Genomic DNA, 18,496 nt, shown 5'->3' on the forward strand with positions numbered 1-18,496 from the left:
AGTTCCAGGCAATAACCATACTGGATAATTTGTCTTACCCACTTGTCTGTTGTGATGGAATTCCAGACAGGTAGGAACTGTGAAAGACGTTCCCCGACAGGAGTGGGATGATCGGGGGGAAGTAGAGGGAAGTCACTGTTTAGTGGTAGGAGAGGTGCGGCCGTTATTGCTGCGGCCTCTTCCCTTAATATTGTTGCCTCTGTATCCTCCGCAAAAGTATTCTTTGGGGAATGTTTGAGGGGGCTTTTGTAGGAGGTAGAGGGCTGTTCTGAACCCGTGGTTGTTGAGCCGGCTCTGTAGAAAGTGCGGCGAAAAGAGCCTCTAGGGGAAAGGAATTGTAAGGTCCCCACAGACTTAGCAGTCTCGGTGTCCTTCTTCATCTTTTCTAGGGTTGTGTCAACTGTAGGCCCGAAAAGATGTTCCTGATTAAACGGCTGGTTTAAAATAGGAGTTTGAACCTCCTGCTTGAATCTGGAAATTCAGAGCCAGGCGTGTCTGCACAACAAGACGCTAGTATTAATTGGGCAAGATGTGGCATCGGCCACATGCAACGCACATTTTATTGAGATGTTGGTAATTAATTTGCCCTCTTAGATAAGGGTGTTAGCCTTTTGCTTGTACTGGTCAGGAAGGTGTTCCATGAGCTTTTCAAGCTCGTCATAGTGTGCTCTGTCGTATCTGGCCAATAAAGCTTGGGCATTTGCCAAAGGTTTGCAGCCTGTGATGCGATACGTTTCCCTGATGCTTCAGTTCATTTGGATTCCTTATCAAGAGGTGGGGTGTCGCCTGTACCCTGTGACTTTGCCCGCTTAGATGCATTAGGTACCACAAGGGAATCCAAGGGGATCTGACCGTTAATATAAATTGGGTCATTAGGAGCTGCCTTGTATTTTTTATCCACCCTGGGGTTGAGAACCCTGGCTCTGACTGGATCCTTAAAAACTTCTGGGGCATGTGTTATCAAACCTTTTAACATTGGCAAGGTGTTCGTTGTTTTTTACGAGGGTGCACAGGTTTCTAGCAAAAAAACTTCATCTAAGGGGTCCGAGTGTAAGGGGACCCCATGGTATTGGGCAGCTCTGGTAATTAATTGCGCAAACCCAGTGTTGTCATCTGGTGGTGACGGCTTAGATGGATAGACATCCGGGTCATTATGTGGGTCGGGGTCTGTATTGTAGTCCTCCCAAGGTTCTACGTTATGTGGGATGGTATGTGAATCATCATTATCATCCCCCTGTGGATCTGTATCCCCACCTACGTCATTGTCAGTATCTGATGTTTGAGGTGAAACTATAGGTTGTGGGGAGTGTGGTGGAGATATTAATAGGTGTGGATTGACTGGAGGAGGAGAAGGAGGTGGGGAAGTGTTAGTGCCCTTGTCCTGTTTGTTAGGAGGTATTGTAGGGTCCTCTGAAGTGTCCAGTTTCCTCTTTTTTGGAGGCTTGGTGACTAGTTTGACTGTGTTTGGATCAATAAAGAACGTTTTTTGTTTTGGGTCCGAAAAAAATCAGGCTGAGTGGGCAAATTGTCTTTGTTCGGTGCCGAAGATTTCGGAACCGAGCCTTCCTTGGACGGAGTCTATGAGTGTTTTTTCTGCACCAAGGCTTTTTTCAGCTCCGATGACTTTTTGGAGTCCGAAGCCTTTTTCGGCTCTGAAGATTTCTTCAGTTCCGAGTCTTTGTTTTTGGTATGCTTCGACGCCGAGAGCTTCGACAACGACGAAGAATCTTTGGCTTGTTGCTTTGGTGCCGGGGATGACTTCCGGTGCCGGAATGGGGATGACTCGAGCCCGAGTCGGAAGGCTTATGTTTCGGTTTCAGAGCCGGGCCCAAGGGCAGGGCTTCTGAAGTATGTTGTCGGTGTCGACCCGAGCCGGAGGGCGAGGGTGTTACCGGGGCATTCGGTTTGTTTTTGGGGAGAGGGGTATTGGTACTCACGGACTGCTGAGCCGGGGTGAGTGTCTCATCTTCAGCGTCGGAGTCATCAGCTGTAGATGTAGATGTCTTCTTCGTCACCCGATTGTTCCGTCTGGATTTTGGGATCCGCTCCAAAGACGTCCGGAATCGAGCTGCTTCCGCGAGACATTTTGTAACGTCAAGCCTGATGATCATGGATGGTTTTCTTCGACCTGAACGATGCACAGGCCTTGCAGTTCTTTTCTTTGTGCTCCGGGGAGAGGCAGAGATTGCACACCTCGTGCAAGTCTGTGTGTGGGAACTTAGCACCACACCCAGGGCATTTTTTGGAAGGACTTCTTTCCATTTACTGCAGGTGTGGTCGGCGCGGAGAGGCCCAACGGCCCACGTCAAAGATGGAGGTCGAGAAGTTTGTTTTGAAGATGCGCGTCGAAAAGGGAAACACGATCGAGACGATACCGTCGAGTGGAGAGAATTGCGAGTCGAAGGGGGGTTCTAAACCGATATCGACCCGCAGCGCAGCAATGTACATCCAAACCCGATGGTGGAAAAAAACAATCTAAGGATGGAGTCGATGCCCATGCGCACTGTCGTCTTATGGAGTCACCTACCTCATGACTACAAAAACTTCTTCCAAGACAAAAACAAACTGCAAACATCCGAGCCCAACACCAGATGGCGATTTATGCAAAAGTATATGATCTGCAGCTCATATGCCTCGAACATAATGTTTCTAAGGGTCACTAATACCTGGGTCGAAAATGATCAATAATTTAATAAACTAAATAGACTTTTACATGGATACTGTATCGGTGAGAAAATATAGACAAAGGGAGGTTTATGCAACACAAGTTTAGGCTTGTTTCTAGGCTACCAAGCTGTGACAGAGTTATTCCAAATTCACAAGCCTATTAAAGAATCTTCTTCCAATGTAGGTCAGGCAGATGCCTAGTCTAATCACATACTATGCAAGCATGCATGCATGCACAAGCAGACAGTGGCAGGGTCTGTATAGCGTACAACTCTTTGGGTGGAATGTATTTCTATACAAACAACGACAATTTCAATTATACTTTTTATTGCTCTTAATAATTGAATGAAGTGCAATCTTTTTGGTGTAATCTTTGTCTTACCACTTTAGAAGGATTCCCTCTCTGTCCCTGGGTGTGTGACTCTGCCCTGTTCCGCTGCGGCTGCAGTGCTGTTTGAGCGGAGGGCGGGACTCAATTCCACACTCACTTGCTGTGCTAGCTGGACACAGAAGTTGGCGGGCTAATTTTTGGCAGCCCTGCGCCTTTATCAGACACATGATGGGCTCGCCAAAGGCCAGCCCATCTGCGCCCGTCTGAGCCTGGATGCCGCAAAACGCCAGGGACACTGGCTCTGGAGGACCCCGGAGGTTAGTCTTTACACCCTTTGCGGGGGGCGTCTACTCTCCTTGATTTTAGAAGAGGTCTCAAAACCTGGCTGTTTTCCCAATAGGTCTGCCAGTAGTTTTGCTTTCTTTTTGTTTATCTTTTAACCTCTTTTAGCTGTGTTGTGTTATTCTGAAATCTGTTCCCCTTACCTAAAAGCGCCGGGACACTCTTTTTGAGTAACCGTTGCGCTATACAAAAGAATAAATAACATAACATAACATAACATAACACAGGAATCCCTGCTCGCACTGCAACCTTCAGTCGCATGCAGACAATACGCCTGATTCCTGTACCCCGCGCTGCAATATATGCAGTTTCGGGGTGAGCCCGTGCTCCCGTATGGCGCAGCCAGCCTCTGGGCTGAGGGAATTCATCATCTGCAGCCTCAACTGCAGGTCCCTAGTCAAACACCATGCAGAGGTACTAGACCTCTTGCAAGAGACTGCCCGGACATTTTATCTCTTATGGAGACATAGCTCACCGCTGATTCTGTGGCCATTCCGGCCCTAGCCCTACCCGCAGGCTATACGATTTGCATTTAGAACACTACAGTCGGTTCGGGTTAGCTATTATACTTAAATCAGCATATATTTGAAGCCTCACCCCGAAGGACATACCCGACAGTGAAAGTGCTTTTAAAAAAATTGCACTAACACATAATTTTACACTATCTGGGCTACTTATCTATCGCTCACCAGGCCCCCTTCGAAAGCCTTTCAAGAAGCCCTAGCTAACACTGCATCCACGTTAATTCTAGAGGCAGGCAATTTTAGCATCATAGGGGAACCTTAATCTACACCTGGAACTCCATGATGTTGTAAATTTTCTGGGGGACATGGCAGCCTGCTAGCTGATGCAGCTGGTCGTGGGACCAACGTAGCTGGTCACCTCCTGGATCCTGTATTTTTGAATCTCCAGATCATGGAGGCTTCCTATGCTCTGGACAGATCATTTTCTTATCTCGCTATGACTCTGTTTAGAAGGCCCTCCACTTAAATTTTCTCACCCGCCTTCAATGAAGCGCCCGTGGCATAAATTAGATCCGACTACGTTTACAGCTTCGCTAAACTCCCACCGCCCAAAATGGCCAACTGATATAGAAGTAGGCTGATGCGGCCTTCTGGCGGTGGGTTAATAAATCATTAGATAGCTGTATCCCGGCAAAAATAACCCATGCCAAGCGTATACAAAATAATGCATGGTACGACAAGTCTCTGACTGTAGAAAAGAAAACATGTAAAATCATAGAACGGGCCAGGAGAAGATTTTATGATCCCATAGCCAAGGCAGTCTATAGGAACGCAGACAAAGCATACCATAAACTGGCCCGGAATACTAAGGCGCTGTTCTATGCCAACATGATCACCGCTAGCAGCAACCCAACCAAAACCATCTTTGAACTCATGAAAGAAATGCTAAAAATTCCATCAGCTGCCAATAGCATCGTATCCTCCAACTCTCAATGTGAGACATTGGCTAAATTTTTTATCAGTAAGGTGGAACGAATATATTGCACATTCTGTCTGGAGAAGGCTCGCTCCGGCATTCGGGAGATTCCCCTCCCAGACGCTGTGATTCACTCCCTTCACGTCCTTCCGCCCATATCCATCAAAGACATGGAGTCCCTGTCGGTTAAGGTAAAGTCAGGCCCTCCTGACGACCCTTTGAAACCTAACCTCTTTAGAAAATTCCACCACTGCCTCCTACCAGAGGGCCAGGAGTTGATTAATAGGTTACTAATATTGGCGGCGATCCCCAAATCCTGGAAACATGCAAAAGTAATTCCCTTGTTAAAAAAAAGGAGGCCGGACGCGTCCCAGCTGGAAAACTTTCGCCCAATATCTCTGCACCCGTATCTTGCTAAAATCATGGAGTCCTATGTCAACACCATCTTGACTCAATATCTGGAAGAATATTCAATCCTGGCTATGTCACAAAATGGTTTCCGCCCCAGACACAGCACCGAATCTGCACTACTTGCAGTCACGGAGCAATTGAGATGCACCGTGGATGAGGGCAAAACCTCGGCTCTGATCCTGCTGGATCTGAGCGCAGGCTTTGACACGGTCTCCCATAAGATCCTGCTACGCCGGCTGGAGGAGATCTGTGTCAATGGCAAGGCCCTCACCTGGTTCTCGTCCTTCTTGGCGGATCGGTCTTTCCAGGTCTCTGCTCCCCCTTATACCTCCTGTGCCACCATCTCCACTATGGTGAGTCTCAGGGGTCAGCCCTGAGCCCCACTCTATTTAATATTTACATACATCCTCTGGCCCTCATGGCCAAAGCCTGAAACATCGCTCTGGTATCATACGCTGATGATATTCAACTGGTGTTCACCTTCTACCGCAATTCCAACCAGGACCAGGTAAAATTCCAAGAAGACCTCACGGCCAAAATGGCTGATGAGAGGCAATACAGACAAAAACAACAGTGGGTTAACACACAAAGAAGAGTTCTTTCACAGGTACTGCAGGTTATGCGTTGTAAATCCTTTATTTCAAGTTTCCATTTGGGGATCATCACAACTTATTTTAAATGTTTTTAATTTTTTACGTCCTCATACAAACTCTCATTTGAAGCACAATCTTGCGGCTTTACAACTGATCAAAAACGAGCTCACAAATCTGTAATTTGACCTTCACGGTTGGTTCTCCTTCTAACGTTGACTCTGTTTATTCTCTTCTTCGCAGATGATTTTCTAGGTTCACCTTAACCTGTTTAGTAGCGTTCTTCTGTCATGACTAAACTGATCAATAGTATTTTAAAATAAGTTATGTTGTATGTATTTGCTGCCCTGAAGAAGCCCTCTTGAAGGGTGAAACGCATTGGCTGTATCAAGTGTTGAAAGGATATTTGAAATAAAGGATTTACAACGCACAACCTACAGTGCCTGCGAAATAACTCTTCTTTGTATGTTAACCCACAGTTGTTTTTGTCTGTATTGCCTCTCATCAGCTCTTTTATTTCTTATATTTATCTGTGGCCATGTGGCAGCTGGCTATTTGAGGTGGGCAATACGTGTGCATAGAAATATTAGTGACCAGACTCGGTGGTGCAGTTGTCACTAACCCTGCTGCCTTTCTATTGTGTGGAAGACCTCACGGCCATCTCTGACTGGATAGCGAGCAACTATTTACAACTAAATTCCATCAAGTCAGAGGTGCTTCTGGTGGGGCGAGACACTCATCTGTGGAGCAGTCAATGGTGGCCCTTGGAACCTCCCCTCAACCCAAATCTGTTGTCAAGAACCTCGGAGTCCTATTGGATGGTGCCCTCTCGTTTGAGGGGCATGCTAAGGCAGTGGCTGGTACTTGCTTTGGTCTTCTATGTGGCCTGAAGCCCATCTTGGGACTTTTTGATGCACCTACTCGACAGATAATTGTCCAAGCCACCGTGCTGTCAAGTCTAGACTGCTGTAATTGGTTGCTACTGGGCGTTAATAAATCTGTGACTAAAAGACTTCAGCAGGCACAGAACGCGGCTGACTGCGCGCTCTTTGCACTACCTAAGTACTGCCATGCTTCAGCCCTTCTTTGCCGGCTTCACTGGCTAACTATAGAGCAGAGAGTCCACTCTAAAGCCCTATGTACGACTCACAAGATCCTCTATGGCCAGGGTCCCCGAATCTGGAACGTGGTGTGCTCTTTGTATGTCCCCATTCGAGCCTTGCGCCCTGCCAATTTACACAAGGCCCATGTACAGCGGGTGCGCATGACAAGAGCAGGTGGGTGCTCGTTCAGGGCACTGGCACCTGCCCTTTGGAATTCCATTCCTCTGGCTGCCCGTAGCACGCAAGACCACTGGAACTTTAGGAAAATGATCAAGACGTGGCTATTCTCCAGCCACTAGCTCCCTTGTCCTTTCCGCTTCTGCGTGATATAGCGCTGGGACGCCTTGTTGCTGGGGCAGCCATGCGCTTTATAAATCTGTATAACATAACATAACATAAATAGGACAATAAACACGGTTATGAATGGTAGGAGTATCTCAAGCTGATAAGTTAGGCGATAGGCTAATTTATTGTTTCAAGAACACATCAAACTAGAAAATACAGCTGGTGAGAAGATGATTTCCCAAGAGCATGTCAAATGAAGTGAATGCTTTCTCTACGTGTGGAAAGAATCACCTACCTTCTGAATCTGAAAAAGAAAAGGATGTCTCAGTGTGCTGATTTTCATCTGAAGGACAGGAAAAGGGTATTTTGTTAATCAATCTTAGCATTGTAAGACATATTAATACTTACCAGAGCTGGGTTCGCTGCTATTTCTGCAGTCTGCATCAAGATGGTCAATGAATAGTGGAAGTGGCTCTTCCTCTTTCCTTAAAGGAATGGTAGATTTGGAAATTGGAAGTCCTGAGGAACAAGTTAAAAACTCGTTATTCAAACATCACTTTATTGAATTTTCTGAATTTGCAAGATTACGTTTTAAACCAAGTCTATTCCTCACATAAATGCCTATTGTTGAAATGGTTACTCACTTGTAGTCCTGGTTTTGCATTGTAGGAATTGGCATAAAGTGTTCAACGTTGGAATAATTTGCAGCTGCATTTGGGGACCCAGGAACACTTCTTGAACAAAATTTTTCTCATCCATGTTTACAGGGTAGTGGAAAGGATGAAGACTCCAACGTATTCATATGTTGCTGATCACTTTTTTTTAAAAAAGCCTGTCATAGGCAAGATTTTCCCATTTTTAGACTTAGAAAGCACCAGAAACACATATTTTCAGAGCTACATTGCAGCATCTATATTAAAACCTGCTGTCTAATATCTAAATGAGCAAAATCACAGTCTAATAGGTTTGCATTGTAAGATTAAAAAAAGATTTGGGTCCCCTGACGGCTTCAGAAGGTTCCAATACTCATGATGTGTTTGTTGTACTTGAAATTGCCTCACAGTGTCAGGTTTTCTTTTAGGAATGTAATAGAAGCGAGAAAGAATGTGTAAGTTAGTATTCCTAGCACTCAAGAATAAAACCCAAGGAGGAGGAGAGTCATTTGCCACTTCAATGAAGATTCCTGTGTTGCAGATACAGGACTACTAGTAACCATTTATTTTGAGACTGCAGGATCTTCACTGATAGTCACAAATGTTAGAACAGAATAGTAAGCTAAAATCGTCCTAGACCTCGCAGTTCATAGGCATAGGAAATTTGTATTTTCTTCTTTTTGTGGTAGAGTTTTATATAGCGCAAACTAGACCAGAGAAATTGGGTATCAGAGTGCTTTACATGAGCACCAGTTTCAATATACAGATGGATACATTCATTTTTGTTAGGCACTGGGAAATTAAGTGATTTGCCCAGAATCACAGGATGTTGAGCGTCGTTGCCGAGACTCGAACCCAGTTCCCCAGCTTCGAGGTGGACTGCTCTAGCAGTAAGGTTACATCCTCTCCCCTAACAACTATATGTACGAAATCCTCAGTTTAAGAGAACCATAGCAGTTTTTAAGGGCAGCCTGACCAACTAGTCAGATTTTATATCTGCGCCTAGTCAATAAGTCTTCTGAAAGTGTGTACTGATTTCCAAGTAGTTGTCTTACACATGTCTGAAAGAGGAATGTTCCATAGCCTAGCTAGGGTGGCTGTTTTTCCTCTGGTAGAGTGGGACTATGGACCGCCTGGTATAGGTTTATTTGTTAATTGATAAAGTGAAATAAAGTCTAATATTCAACAGGAGAGGGTTCTTTCGAAGTTGTAAGACCTTGCTGGATGTGACCATAATTGACAAAGAGTTGGTTTGAATTGCGTAGTTACTTGGTTCTTTGTCAATAAAAACTAAAAACTCTCTAAACATCCTGAGAATACAATGCATGCTCTGCTGGAGAGGATGGGTAACATAAAAACAAACAGGAGTGATAGAGTTTGATTAATGTGATATTCTGAGACTACCTTAGGGATGAATGTCGGGGCGATGCCTCACTATTATTCTGTTAGAGAAAAAGACGGTAAAGGGCTCCAATGCTGATAAACTTGAATCTCGCTAATCCTGCAGGCTAAAGTGATTGGTATCAAAAAGCTAGCCTTCCAGGAAAGATGCTGCAATGAATCTTTGCGAATCAATTCAAAGCTGAACCCATCAGTTTTGCTCAGACTAACTAAACTCCTAAGGAAAAAGTAGACTGAAACAACTTCTATAGGCCTTCCAAAAATTCTTAATTACTATGAATTCTAAAAAAGGATGTCTGATCTTGACCTTTTCTGTAAACTATAATTGCAGCAAGGTGAACTTTAATTGAAATAAACTTCAACTGTGATTAAGATAGATGTAGAAAATATGGATGAATACCATCCTCTTGGCAGGTGACAGACTCATAGGGGCACATGCATCAAAATCCACATTTGTGATGACCAAATAGCGATTATAAAGGGATTGCTATTTGGTAATCAAAAATGCTTATGCATGTAGGAATTGCAATAAAATTTGTGATTCCTTAAAATTAGCTAACAGCCATTTGGAAATTGAGAATCGCTATTAGACTTGTAGGCCCACAGGAATTAATAGTAATGCAGTCGTAAATTGCGATTACCAAATTGATAATCGCAAATTGTGAATGCAAATCCGAGGGTGCCCGTGGGCCTAAGGCCCCCTGAAGCACCCCAAAAAAGGTAAGTGTGCACATGTGAAGCTCATGTGTGCACTACATGCTACTTTGAAAATGCATTTCTGTGCATATTTTTCAAAGCATGCACAAATTACCATCAAATTGAAGTTGATGGTAATTAGCCTTTCCTAAATGCAAAGTTTGCATTTAGGAAAGGCTACATGCGTTGGCAAATATGGATTTGCAAACTGCGATTCCCTAAATGCATTCGCGGTTTAGGTAATCGCAAAAAATTGCGATTACCTAAATTGCGAATGGAAAAAGATACATGCATCTGAAAAGGCCTTTTTCCATTCGCAAATGGGCAGATTGTGCGAATCGGCCTGTTTGCGAACGGAAAAAAGCTTGATGCATGTGCCCCATAGTTTTTTGTTGACACCATAGACACAATCTCTTCTATTTCAAGGATTGTCATGCTTTACAAGGGGGGTGTTTGGCTTCCTTTAATACATCCATGCATAACTGGGGCAGATTCAGTCATTCATATTGTCTGATCTCAGTAGCCACGCGGCCAAATCCAGTGATGTCAGGTTCGGGAGATACAATTAGCCCTGAAATCTAATCAACAGGTTCTGTTTGCATGGTAAATTCTTGTGTAGTCTGACTGACAGCCAGTAATGCTTGAGCCAGTCCACAGCAATGGAACTCATTATTGCTTGGCTGTTCAAGAGCATCAGGATGAATGCAGGAAGAAAGGAAACTGGCGGACAAGCGTAAGGCAAAGTCTTCGACCACATGAGATGTATCCTGAAAGCCAGAGCTCCCAACTTCGGAAATGGGGAACTACGTTCAAGTCAGTTATCTCTGGAATGCACCACTACATGAAGATTTGATGGAGCACGTTGCCGTCCAGAATCCACTTGTGATTCTCTTTTTTGAATCTACCTAAGACTTCTGTTTGCTGGTTGAAGATTTCTGGCAAGTGTATTGCTCTGAGCAAGGCCCACAACCATATCTTTTGTGACTTCAGCTAGAATAGTCTCAATCTCGTGCCCCTTTATAGATTCGTGTGGCGCATGGTTGTTGTGCTGTATTTTTAAATAAGAACTCTGTTGTGAAAGAGGGCAGGAAAGGCGTAAGAGCTAGATGGACTGCTCTCAGTTGTAAATAGCTGATGTGATACAAGTTCTGCTTCTTCGACCTTTGGCCTGATACCGCCATCCAGAAAGAGGCATCTGGGGGATCTTGCTGGAATGGGATCCCTTAAAGCGAATTCACTGCTTTGCACCACCATGAAAGTGATTGTCTTGCAGTTATTGCGAAGTGCAAGTTATTGTCCTAGCTGCTGGGTTTCTGTGACCAATGATCTTTTAGAAACTGCTGGACAGACTTCATATGGAGTTTTGCACTTAGGATAATGGAAATGCAGGAAGACATAGAGCATAGTAAGGAATAGAATTAACATGCGGTTTGTTTGCAGCCTTTAGGAGAAGATGTCATTTCTCCCTCCAGAGGAAAACACTTTCCTTGAGCTGTGTTTAGTGTTATACTCCCAGATATGATAGTGTTTGAACAAGTGTTGATGTTTACCTTTGTAGATTTATCTGTAAATCTAGATGGAGAATCAGACATTTTGTTTTGTTGAAGTTCTGCTCCGCTTTGTCAAAGATCTGTGTTTTTTTACAAATATCTCTCAACAATGTAACTGGGTTATAACTACTGCCATGCGTTCTGGAAAGGTTCAGGGAGGTGATACAAATACAAATTTGGTAAGGCGTATTTCTCACAACTATTCTTAGGTACTTCCTGTACCTCTTGGAAATTGGGATGTGGAAGAAAGCATCCTGAATGTCTACTGCACACATCAAGTCGTGGGAGAAAATTTGATTAAAGGTTAACATTCAAAACCTTTCCTTTTTTAACAACTTGTTGGTGTTCCACAGAATTTATATTGTTCTAAATGTCTGCCTTTCTTTTGGATCAGAAAGTATCTTGAATACATTCCTTTCCCTTTGACGGTGTGATGAACTGGTTAGATTGCTGACTTTACTAATAGTATGGATAAATCTTTTAACTGGACCGTTTGAAATTTGACTTAGGTTTTGCTGGAAATGGCAGAGGTTTTGCCTAAAAAACGAAGTTAGTCACTATGCTTGAGAATATTAAGCACCCACTTGTCTCCTGTAATTTTCTCCCAATCATCTGTGTGAAAAGACATCCCTTCCCCCACTGGAGTGGCAAAAGGAAGGAGGGTATTGGGGCCGCACTGTCAGCTGGGGAAGGGTTGGCACCCTTAGATGTTAGCAGGCTGTGATTGTTGCACCTTGCTTTTTGATCCTTTCCTTTAAAATAAATACAGCTGCTCATGTTGTTGCGTTTAGGGCCAGTGAGGGGAATGAACTCTCCGTGGGTAGTAAGGGCACTCCTTTTTCACGTATTGGGACTCAAAGAATTTCTTTCTTTCTTCTAAGGCCAATGTCTTTAGGATTTCAACTTCCTTCTTCACCCTGGACATTTGTTTTTCTGTGTGCCTGCCAAACAGCAAACAGCCAGCGAAAGGCATTTTGAGAATCTTCCGTGTTGTGTCTAGTTATATTGGGCCTAAGGAAGACTCCATGCAGTATCCAAACACCACCAGTTCTGCTGCATCTACAGGAGAACTCATCACCTGGCTGGAAATCAGGGAACCATCATATATCATATATCTCAGACTTTTACCAGGATAAAATAGATAAAATTTTACATTGAAGACATCTATGTAAGTGAAGAGAATTGTCAGCAGCAGAACTTCGTATCTATAGTAATAGATTTTAATTTAATAATACATGTTGTAGTTCACCCCCTGCTGATGGCAATTAAATGTGCCTCGCCTCAACACTAGACCTATTTAAGCATCCTGATTTCATACAGGAACCTTCATGTTAGAAACTGTAATCACTGACTTGTGTAACCCGTCAATCACTTCAGTTGCATGGTCACAATCCGGGAAAGATATGCAAATCCTGACCATCACGAAAAAACAACTGTAGACTTGGGAGAGTTACCTAGTTTAGACCAATTTCAGGACTGCTTTTTCTGGTCAAAATAACCGGGAATTAAATTAACAAACACTATGTTGAAGTTACCAATCTACTTGATAAAGTCGAAGTGAGTTTTAAGCCTTTATTCTGTACAGAAAAAAACACTAGTACTAGTGTTGGATGACTTTAAGACTAATCCCAGATGAAAGTCAGAGTGCTGCATTAGTAATATTTGACCTCAGTGCAGCGTTTGATATGGTCTCCCATTCATCTATGATTCAGAGAGTGAAAGTTTTGGGACTGTGTGGGAAAGTAATGGGCTGTCTCAACTCATTTCTAACAAACTGTACTTAAAGCTGTCCTGCTTCTCTTAAAAAAGTAAGCTTCGACGTGGAGTTATTGAAGGCTTCATTCTGGGCCCTACTTTATTCAGTCCTTGCATTTCACTGCTGGCTGCTTCAATACAAAAATTTGGATTATCTCTAATGTCATGTGCAGATGACACTCTGGCTGTGTCAGTGGTAGAGGGATCGAAGGCTGTCAGGAACATTCATGACTCCATGCAGCAGCTATACAGTGGTTTAGTACAAAGGCACTAAAACTGAAGAAGGACAAAACTGAACTGCTGTTTTTGCTCTTTATCCCCCTAGTTGGTGGCCTACAGTATTGGGAGAGCCTCTAATCCCAGTACCTGCAAGAAATAAATCATGGGTGTTACCAGATATACTGAACTCAGAATGAATACACAAGTAAATTTAGTCTCTGTCTCGTGCTTTCTTCATTTGAGACTACTGTGTAAATACTAGCACTTCTTCCTAGGCAGATGTATATTCAAGTGATCTAGGGTATGATTTCATCTTGCCTGGAAATTCTCAATGCTTTGCATTTGGATCTCCCCATAAAAAACGATGTCTAGACTCCAAACAATACAGAATTAGGTGGCGATATCATTAACAAAAAGAAAAAAGTATGATTATTCGGCTGTAGCTCTGATAGAACTACATTGGTTGCCTCTTAGAGAGAGTCTACTAGGCCCACAGAGACGTTTACAGAACAGATCCAGTCAGTATCTCGGAGAAACCTACAACAAATGTACCAAACAGATTCTTAAAGTCAGGAGAAACCTTTCTCCTAATGCACCACAGAATCAAACTTAGGAGAAAGGGCAGAAAATCCTTCTACCTTTTGACCCTAAAATTGTTGAACAGCCTCCCACTAACAACTACAGTTGAAACAAACCACTTGAAATGTCGTAGGAATTTCAAGCCTCTACATTTTCACTGTAATGATGAGGCAAGTCCAGGACAAAAGCATTAAGGTCGCTCCATATCATGCTTCCATAACAACAGAGGAGTGCTGTGGCTTTAGCAAACTGGAAGGCAGTGGCGCTGTCCCACACATCTTCCTCCCTGCTGTACCTATCCTCTTGCTCTCCCCGTTGGGTGGTGCAGAGTTTTCAGGAGCGGATATATGCCTTCCTCCCACAAAAGAAATGATAATGGAAATCTGGATCCTGATAAAGGGCGGTGTATTATTTAAGAAGCCTTTGTAGCAGGAGTCAAGAAGTTCTCCTGTGCTAGTTTCAAGAACCCTGGGATAAGAGAAGAGGTTTTGGTGTCTTTCCTGGCAGAGCTGTCTCCATTACACTATTGAGAGGGGGAGCCCTCAAGCAGAATGCTCAATTTTGCAGCCCCTTCTGCTAATACGTCCTGAATAATTAGTCATGTTGTACACTAATTATACTACTGCCAGGGATGCTGCAGGCGATGCTGGTGTGTAGGAGGCAGACACATCTTTGTCATGCAAAGAATTCTATGAGGGAGAAACAGATGGTGACATTCGTCTTCTACCCTATTTGGGTGCATGTGGAGTTCTTGAATCTCCTCTTGGGGATTTGGGTTCCTGAAGGATCCCTAAGTGACACTGGAATCTTTCTAATTGGTGACATCAAGGTAAAGATAAGACACCATCTGAGAGGGAGAGAGGTACCCCACGGGGTTGCAGCAGAACCAGAAGAGGGTCTTTGTAGGAGAGTAGGATCTGCTTCTTATAGTTACCCCCACTTTTTGCTGATGTTTCACTGTTTTCAACTTAGTCTGGCTGGGATCCTGCTATCCAGAACCCCAGCCTAGCTGCTTTCTCCTCTAAATTGATTGCATGTACTTTAGGTACACTCCAGATGGGATTCTGGGGTACCCTTATAAGGCAGATACTCTGTACCCAGGGCATAGGTATCCCAGAGGCCTCTCAGGGGCTGCAGCATGTATCATGCCACCCCTGGGAGAAAATTCAAAATGACACCACAGGTCTGCTACAGCAGCCTGTGTAAGGTGGTGCATGCACCCCTTACTTAGATATAGGTTCACTATATCTACTCCATATCAGTGGTGGTGCGTCCATAGGGGCGCTGGGGCGTTGCCCCACTGATGCCACATGGCTCCATTCACGCGGCTTTGTGCAACCAACTTCCACTTAAATAATAACGCTCGCAGTCAGTCTCACGCAGCGGTCGCACTGAAACGTGAATTGTACTGGGACACGCCCGAGGCTGCGAGGCAATCGGACGGTGATTGAAGGCTGAAGGTGATGCGGCAGCACTTGAGTGACAGACTGACTCACAGTATCAGTACTGACAGAGCGGCAGTGGTGCGCATGTTCGGCTTTGGGCTGGTCATTTTTACGACCAGCCTCGAACATGCGCACTACAGCCACTACTACTCTTCCCATTAGAAGAGCGAGGGACCCGAGGGTTGCTTCATGCAGCAGCCCAGCCAGCCCCCTGTCTCCTAAATGGGCGGGGAGTATCTCTGCTCTAGCCAATCCTGGCACTGCTAATGCAGCGTCTGAATTGGCTGAGAGGGGTTGCCACTGCACAGCCACGCCGAACTCCGAAGATGTTGAAGGCAGGCGCCAACGCGGGATTCAGGAACCCGGCCCAGGAGCAGCAGAGGCGGCATGGACCCGGTAAGTTTTCTTTTATTAAAACGTTATTTTTTAAACACCTTTCGCCCCCCCCACCCCATCGCGACCCCCCGCAAGAACCCCCCGAGACTCGAGTATTGAGAGCCGCTGTTGGCTTGTAATGAGAATTCTGTTTGCGGTTCTGTCGCCGTTGTGGGGATTATGTGGCTACATTTGCTAAGCATTGTGAATCGGACCTCAGCGTGTGTGATGTCACTGTAGCTTGTCAGGAACGTGAAGCAGTCTTGTTGGCATATTCTCCATATTGCACTAACTTGCTCCAACCTCCATCCCATAAAATCCAATGGGATGGCTTTGCTACCCCACAAAAGTTCCCACACCCCAAACATATGCGTTTATTGAATCTATCGCTTTTGTTCCTGTGACCACTAGATCTCTCCACGCCCCTCAAAAAGCTTTTTAAATGAGCCATCGCTGATCGCCCACCAAATGCAAGGACGGCTGACTCTAGCCAAAGATTTCTCCTCTCATCATCCTTCCCTCAGTCACTTTGCAATCGTTCTGGAAAGAAAGCTGTGTAGCATGGCCTTTTGCATGACACCAAAACACATCCCTGTGAGACCACACTTTCACAAAAACCCTTCGCCTATCCAAGCACGGCAGATGCAGTATTAATTTACTTCAAGCGCATTTATTTACTCGACCAACTGGAACGCTCTTTGGGCCCTCGACCACAGGTTGGAAAGAGCTATAGAAATGCTACAGAACAATACAATATAGTGCAATACAGTACTACAAGAACCGGGCAAACGTTGACAGCAAGCAGAAAGCAAAGCATGGTTGTAGCCATTTGTAAATCTTGGCTGGTGATCTGCAGGAAGGAAGTCTAGAGGTTTGGAGCACAAGCAGTCCAGTGTTTCGAAAGAGTTTGATCCTTCATGAAAATGGTGAGCCTAAGTTGTTCTTTGCAAGGTATTCTCTCCTGCTGACTTGGCAAAGGACACTGAAAATGCCACACAGCTGAAAGTGTGACGTACAGGCATTGTTTTCTTTGTAAGGCTATTTCCTCCTAGATCGATTTTTATGTAGAAGAAACGCAACGTGCCCCAACAGCACACCAGTCTCTCCGTTGTGTTTTTTTCTCTATTTCTATTTATATTGAGGCACCGGATATGCGTACTCTTTGCTTTGAACTTACTTTTGTCCTATAACAAAGTCCTTCGGCTAGCACACTTTTTCATCAGATACATGTCATTAACGCAATGTAGAACCACAAGAGACCTTACTCTGGTGCAGGGAGTTGATGTGTAGTCTTTGGGTAGAGAGTCGGAGCAGGAGCGCCGGCTCAGGGAGTTTGAGCAGGGTCTCTGTGCACATCAGACCAGGGTCTCTGGCGCAGGGAGTCGGAGCGAGGTCTCGTGGCAGGGAGTTGGAGTAATCACCAGGCAGTTTGCCTTTTGTGCTGTGAATTGATCATTTTTCTTCATGAACATGAACCAACACCATACTTTTCTCCCCATTGCACAGGCTGTGTTTGTCATTCGTTTTCAGCCTATCCCTAGTGTTTCCAATAGACCCACCACCAGAGCAGCACAATATTAACAGACCTGCCGTTGTTTGCGGAGAGATTGGGAATCCACTGAAAATGCAGTGTGAAGGCCACACATAACTACTGTCTCGTGTATCTGTCTCTGCGTCTGTCTATACCCAGGAATCGATGTCGGTTGCAACCTCTGCATTTATGCTGTGGTATTTGTTTCTGTGGTCACCAGGTTTTTTTACGTGATCCTGACCAACCTCTACACCACACTTCACACAAAGCATACCACAACAAGTTATTCCTCAGAAGAAAGAAAAAGGCACAGGTTGCAGGACCGAAACAATCGAAATGCCTAGCGAGCACTTATGCTGCTGGATTTAGATTGAAAATCAGAGGCACTGAAAGAATTTGTGAATGACCTTGGTTTGACTTTGTAAAGTTAGTGGTGAAGGATTCCAGAGATGATCTGGGCTAATCTCCTTTTAGCTAGTATACCCTGTGATTGAGTGGTGGCTCCAAGATCCGTTTGCTCTGGGCCTTTCACATGTTGTTCTGTATTTCATATGCTGAAAGAAGGCTAAAGAATTAAAGGCAGTATTTTGTTTATTTGGAAGTATGACATAGCGCATAGTGACTCGAGTGGATCAGGGGCCCTGGCTGTTCCTGGGTCTGTGTCTGCCTGCATCAGACTGCCAGCCAGAAGCCCCTCGTCTGACTGCTCCTAGGCCTTCACGGATGTGCACGTGCCTGCCTGTCTTTGACTGCCTGAGTGCCTACATCTGTTTGCCTGCAGCGGCCTGTACCTTTGATTCCTCTGCGACTTCTCGCATGCTTGATCTGACTTCCTTCATGCCTGCTTCTAACTACCTCATGGTGCTTGCATGTACCTGTGTGCCAGTTCTGCTCGGCCTGAGGCCTCAGTCTGTGTGACTGCTTATGACTGCAAGCCAGCTGCAGCAGGCTGTTCACTGCTGGCACCAGGTTCTTGTCGGTCTGCCTGCCTCAGACTGCCGGAAGCCCCTCGTCTGACTGCTCCTCCACTACCTTAAAGGATGAAATGAAATTGCTCAGTTCCTCGTTCTCTGCATTTCCTATGTAGCTGAGCGCTGTCAATTGTGTGCCCGTTGCAAAATTC

General features: G+C 44.7%; 1 protein-coding gene across 4 annotated transcripts in view; it reads right to left on the bottom strand.

Moving 5' to 3' along the window:
* The window catches only part of LOC146866745 (uncharacterized), a 156,226-nt gene that overhangs the window by 60,457 nt on the left and 77,273 nt on the right, over positions 1-18,496 (bottom strand). For all 4 annotated transcript variants that reach the window (XM_085601168.1, XM_085601157.1, XM_085601147.1 and 1 more), the window contains exon 5: positions 7,578-7,688. In XM_085601168.1, the coding sequence (XP_085457294.1) occupies positions 7,578-7,688 (111 nt within the window). The remainder of the gene's footprint in view (positions 1-7,577; positions 7,689-18,496) is intronic.

The sequence above is a fragment of the Triturus cristatus genome, chromosome 1_2 (assembly GCF_964204655.1).
Source record: "Triturus cristatus chromosome 1_2, aTriCri1.1, whole genome shotgun sequence".
Taxonomy (NCBI): Eukaryota; Metazoa; Chordata; class Amphibia; order Caudata; family Salamandridae; genus Triturus; species Triturus cristatus.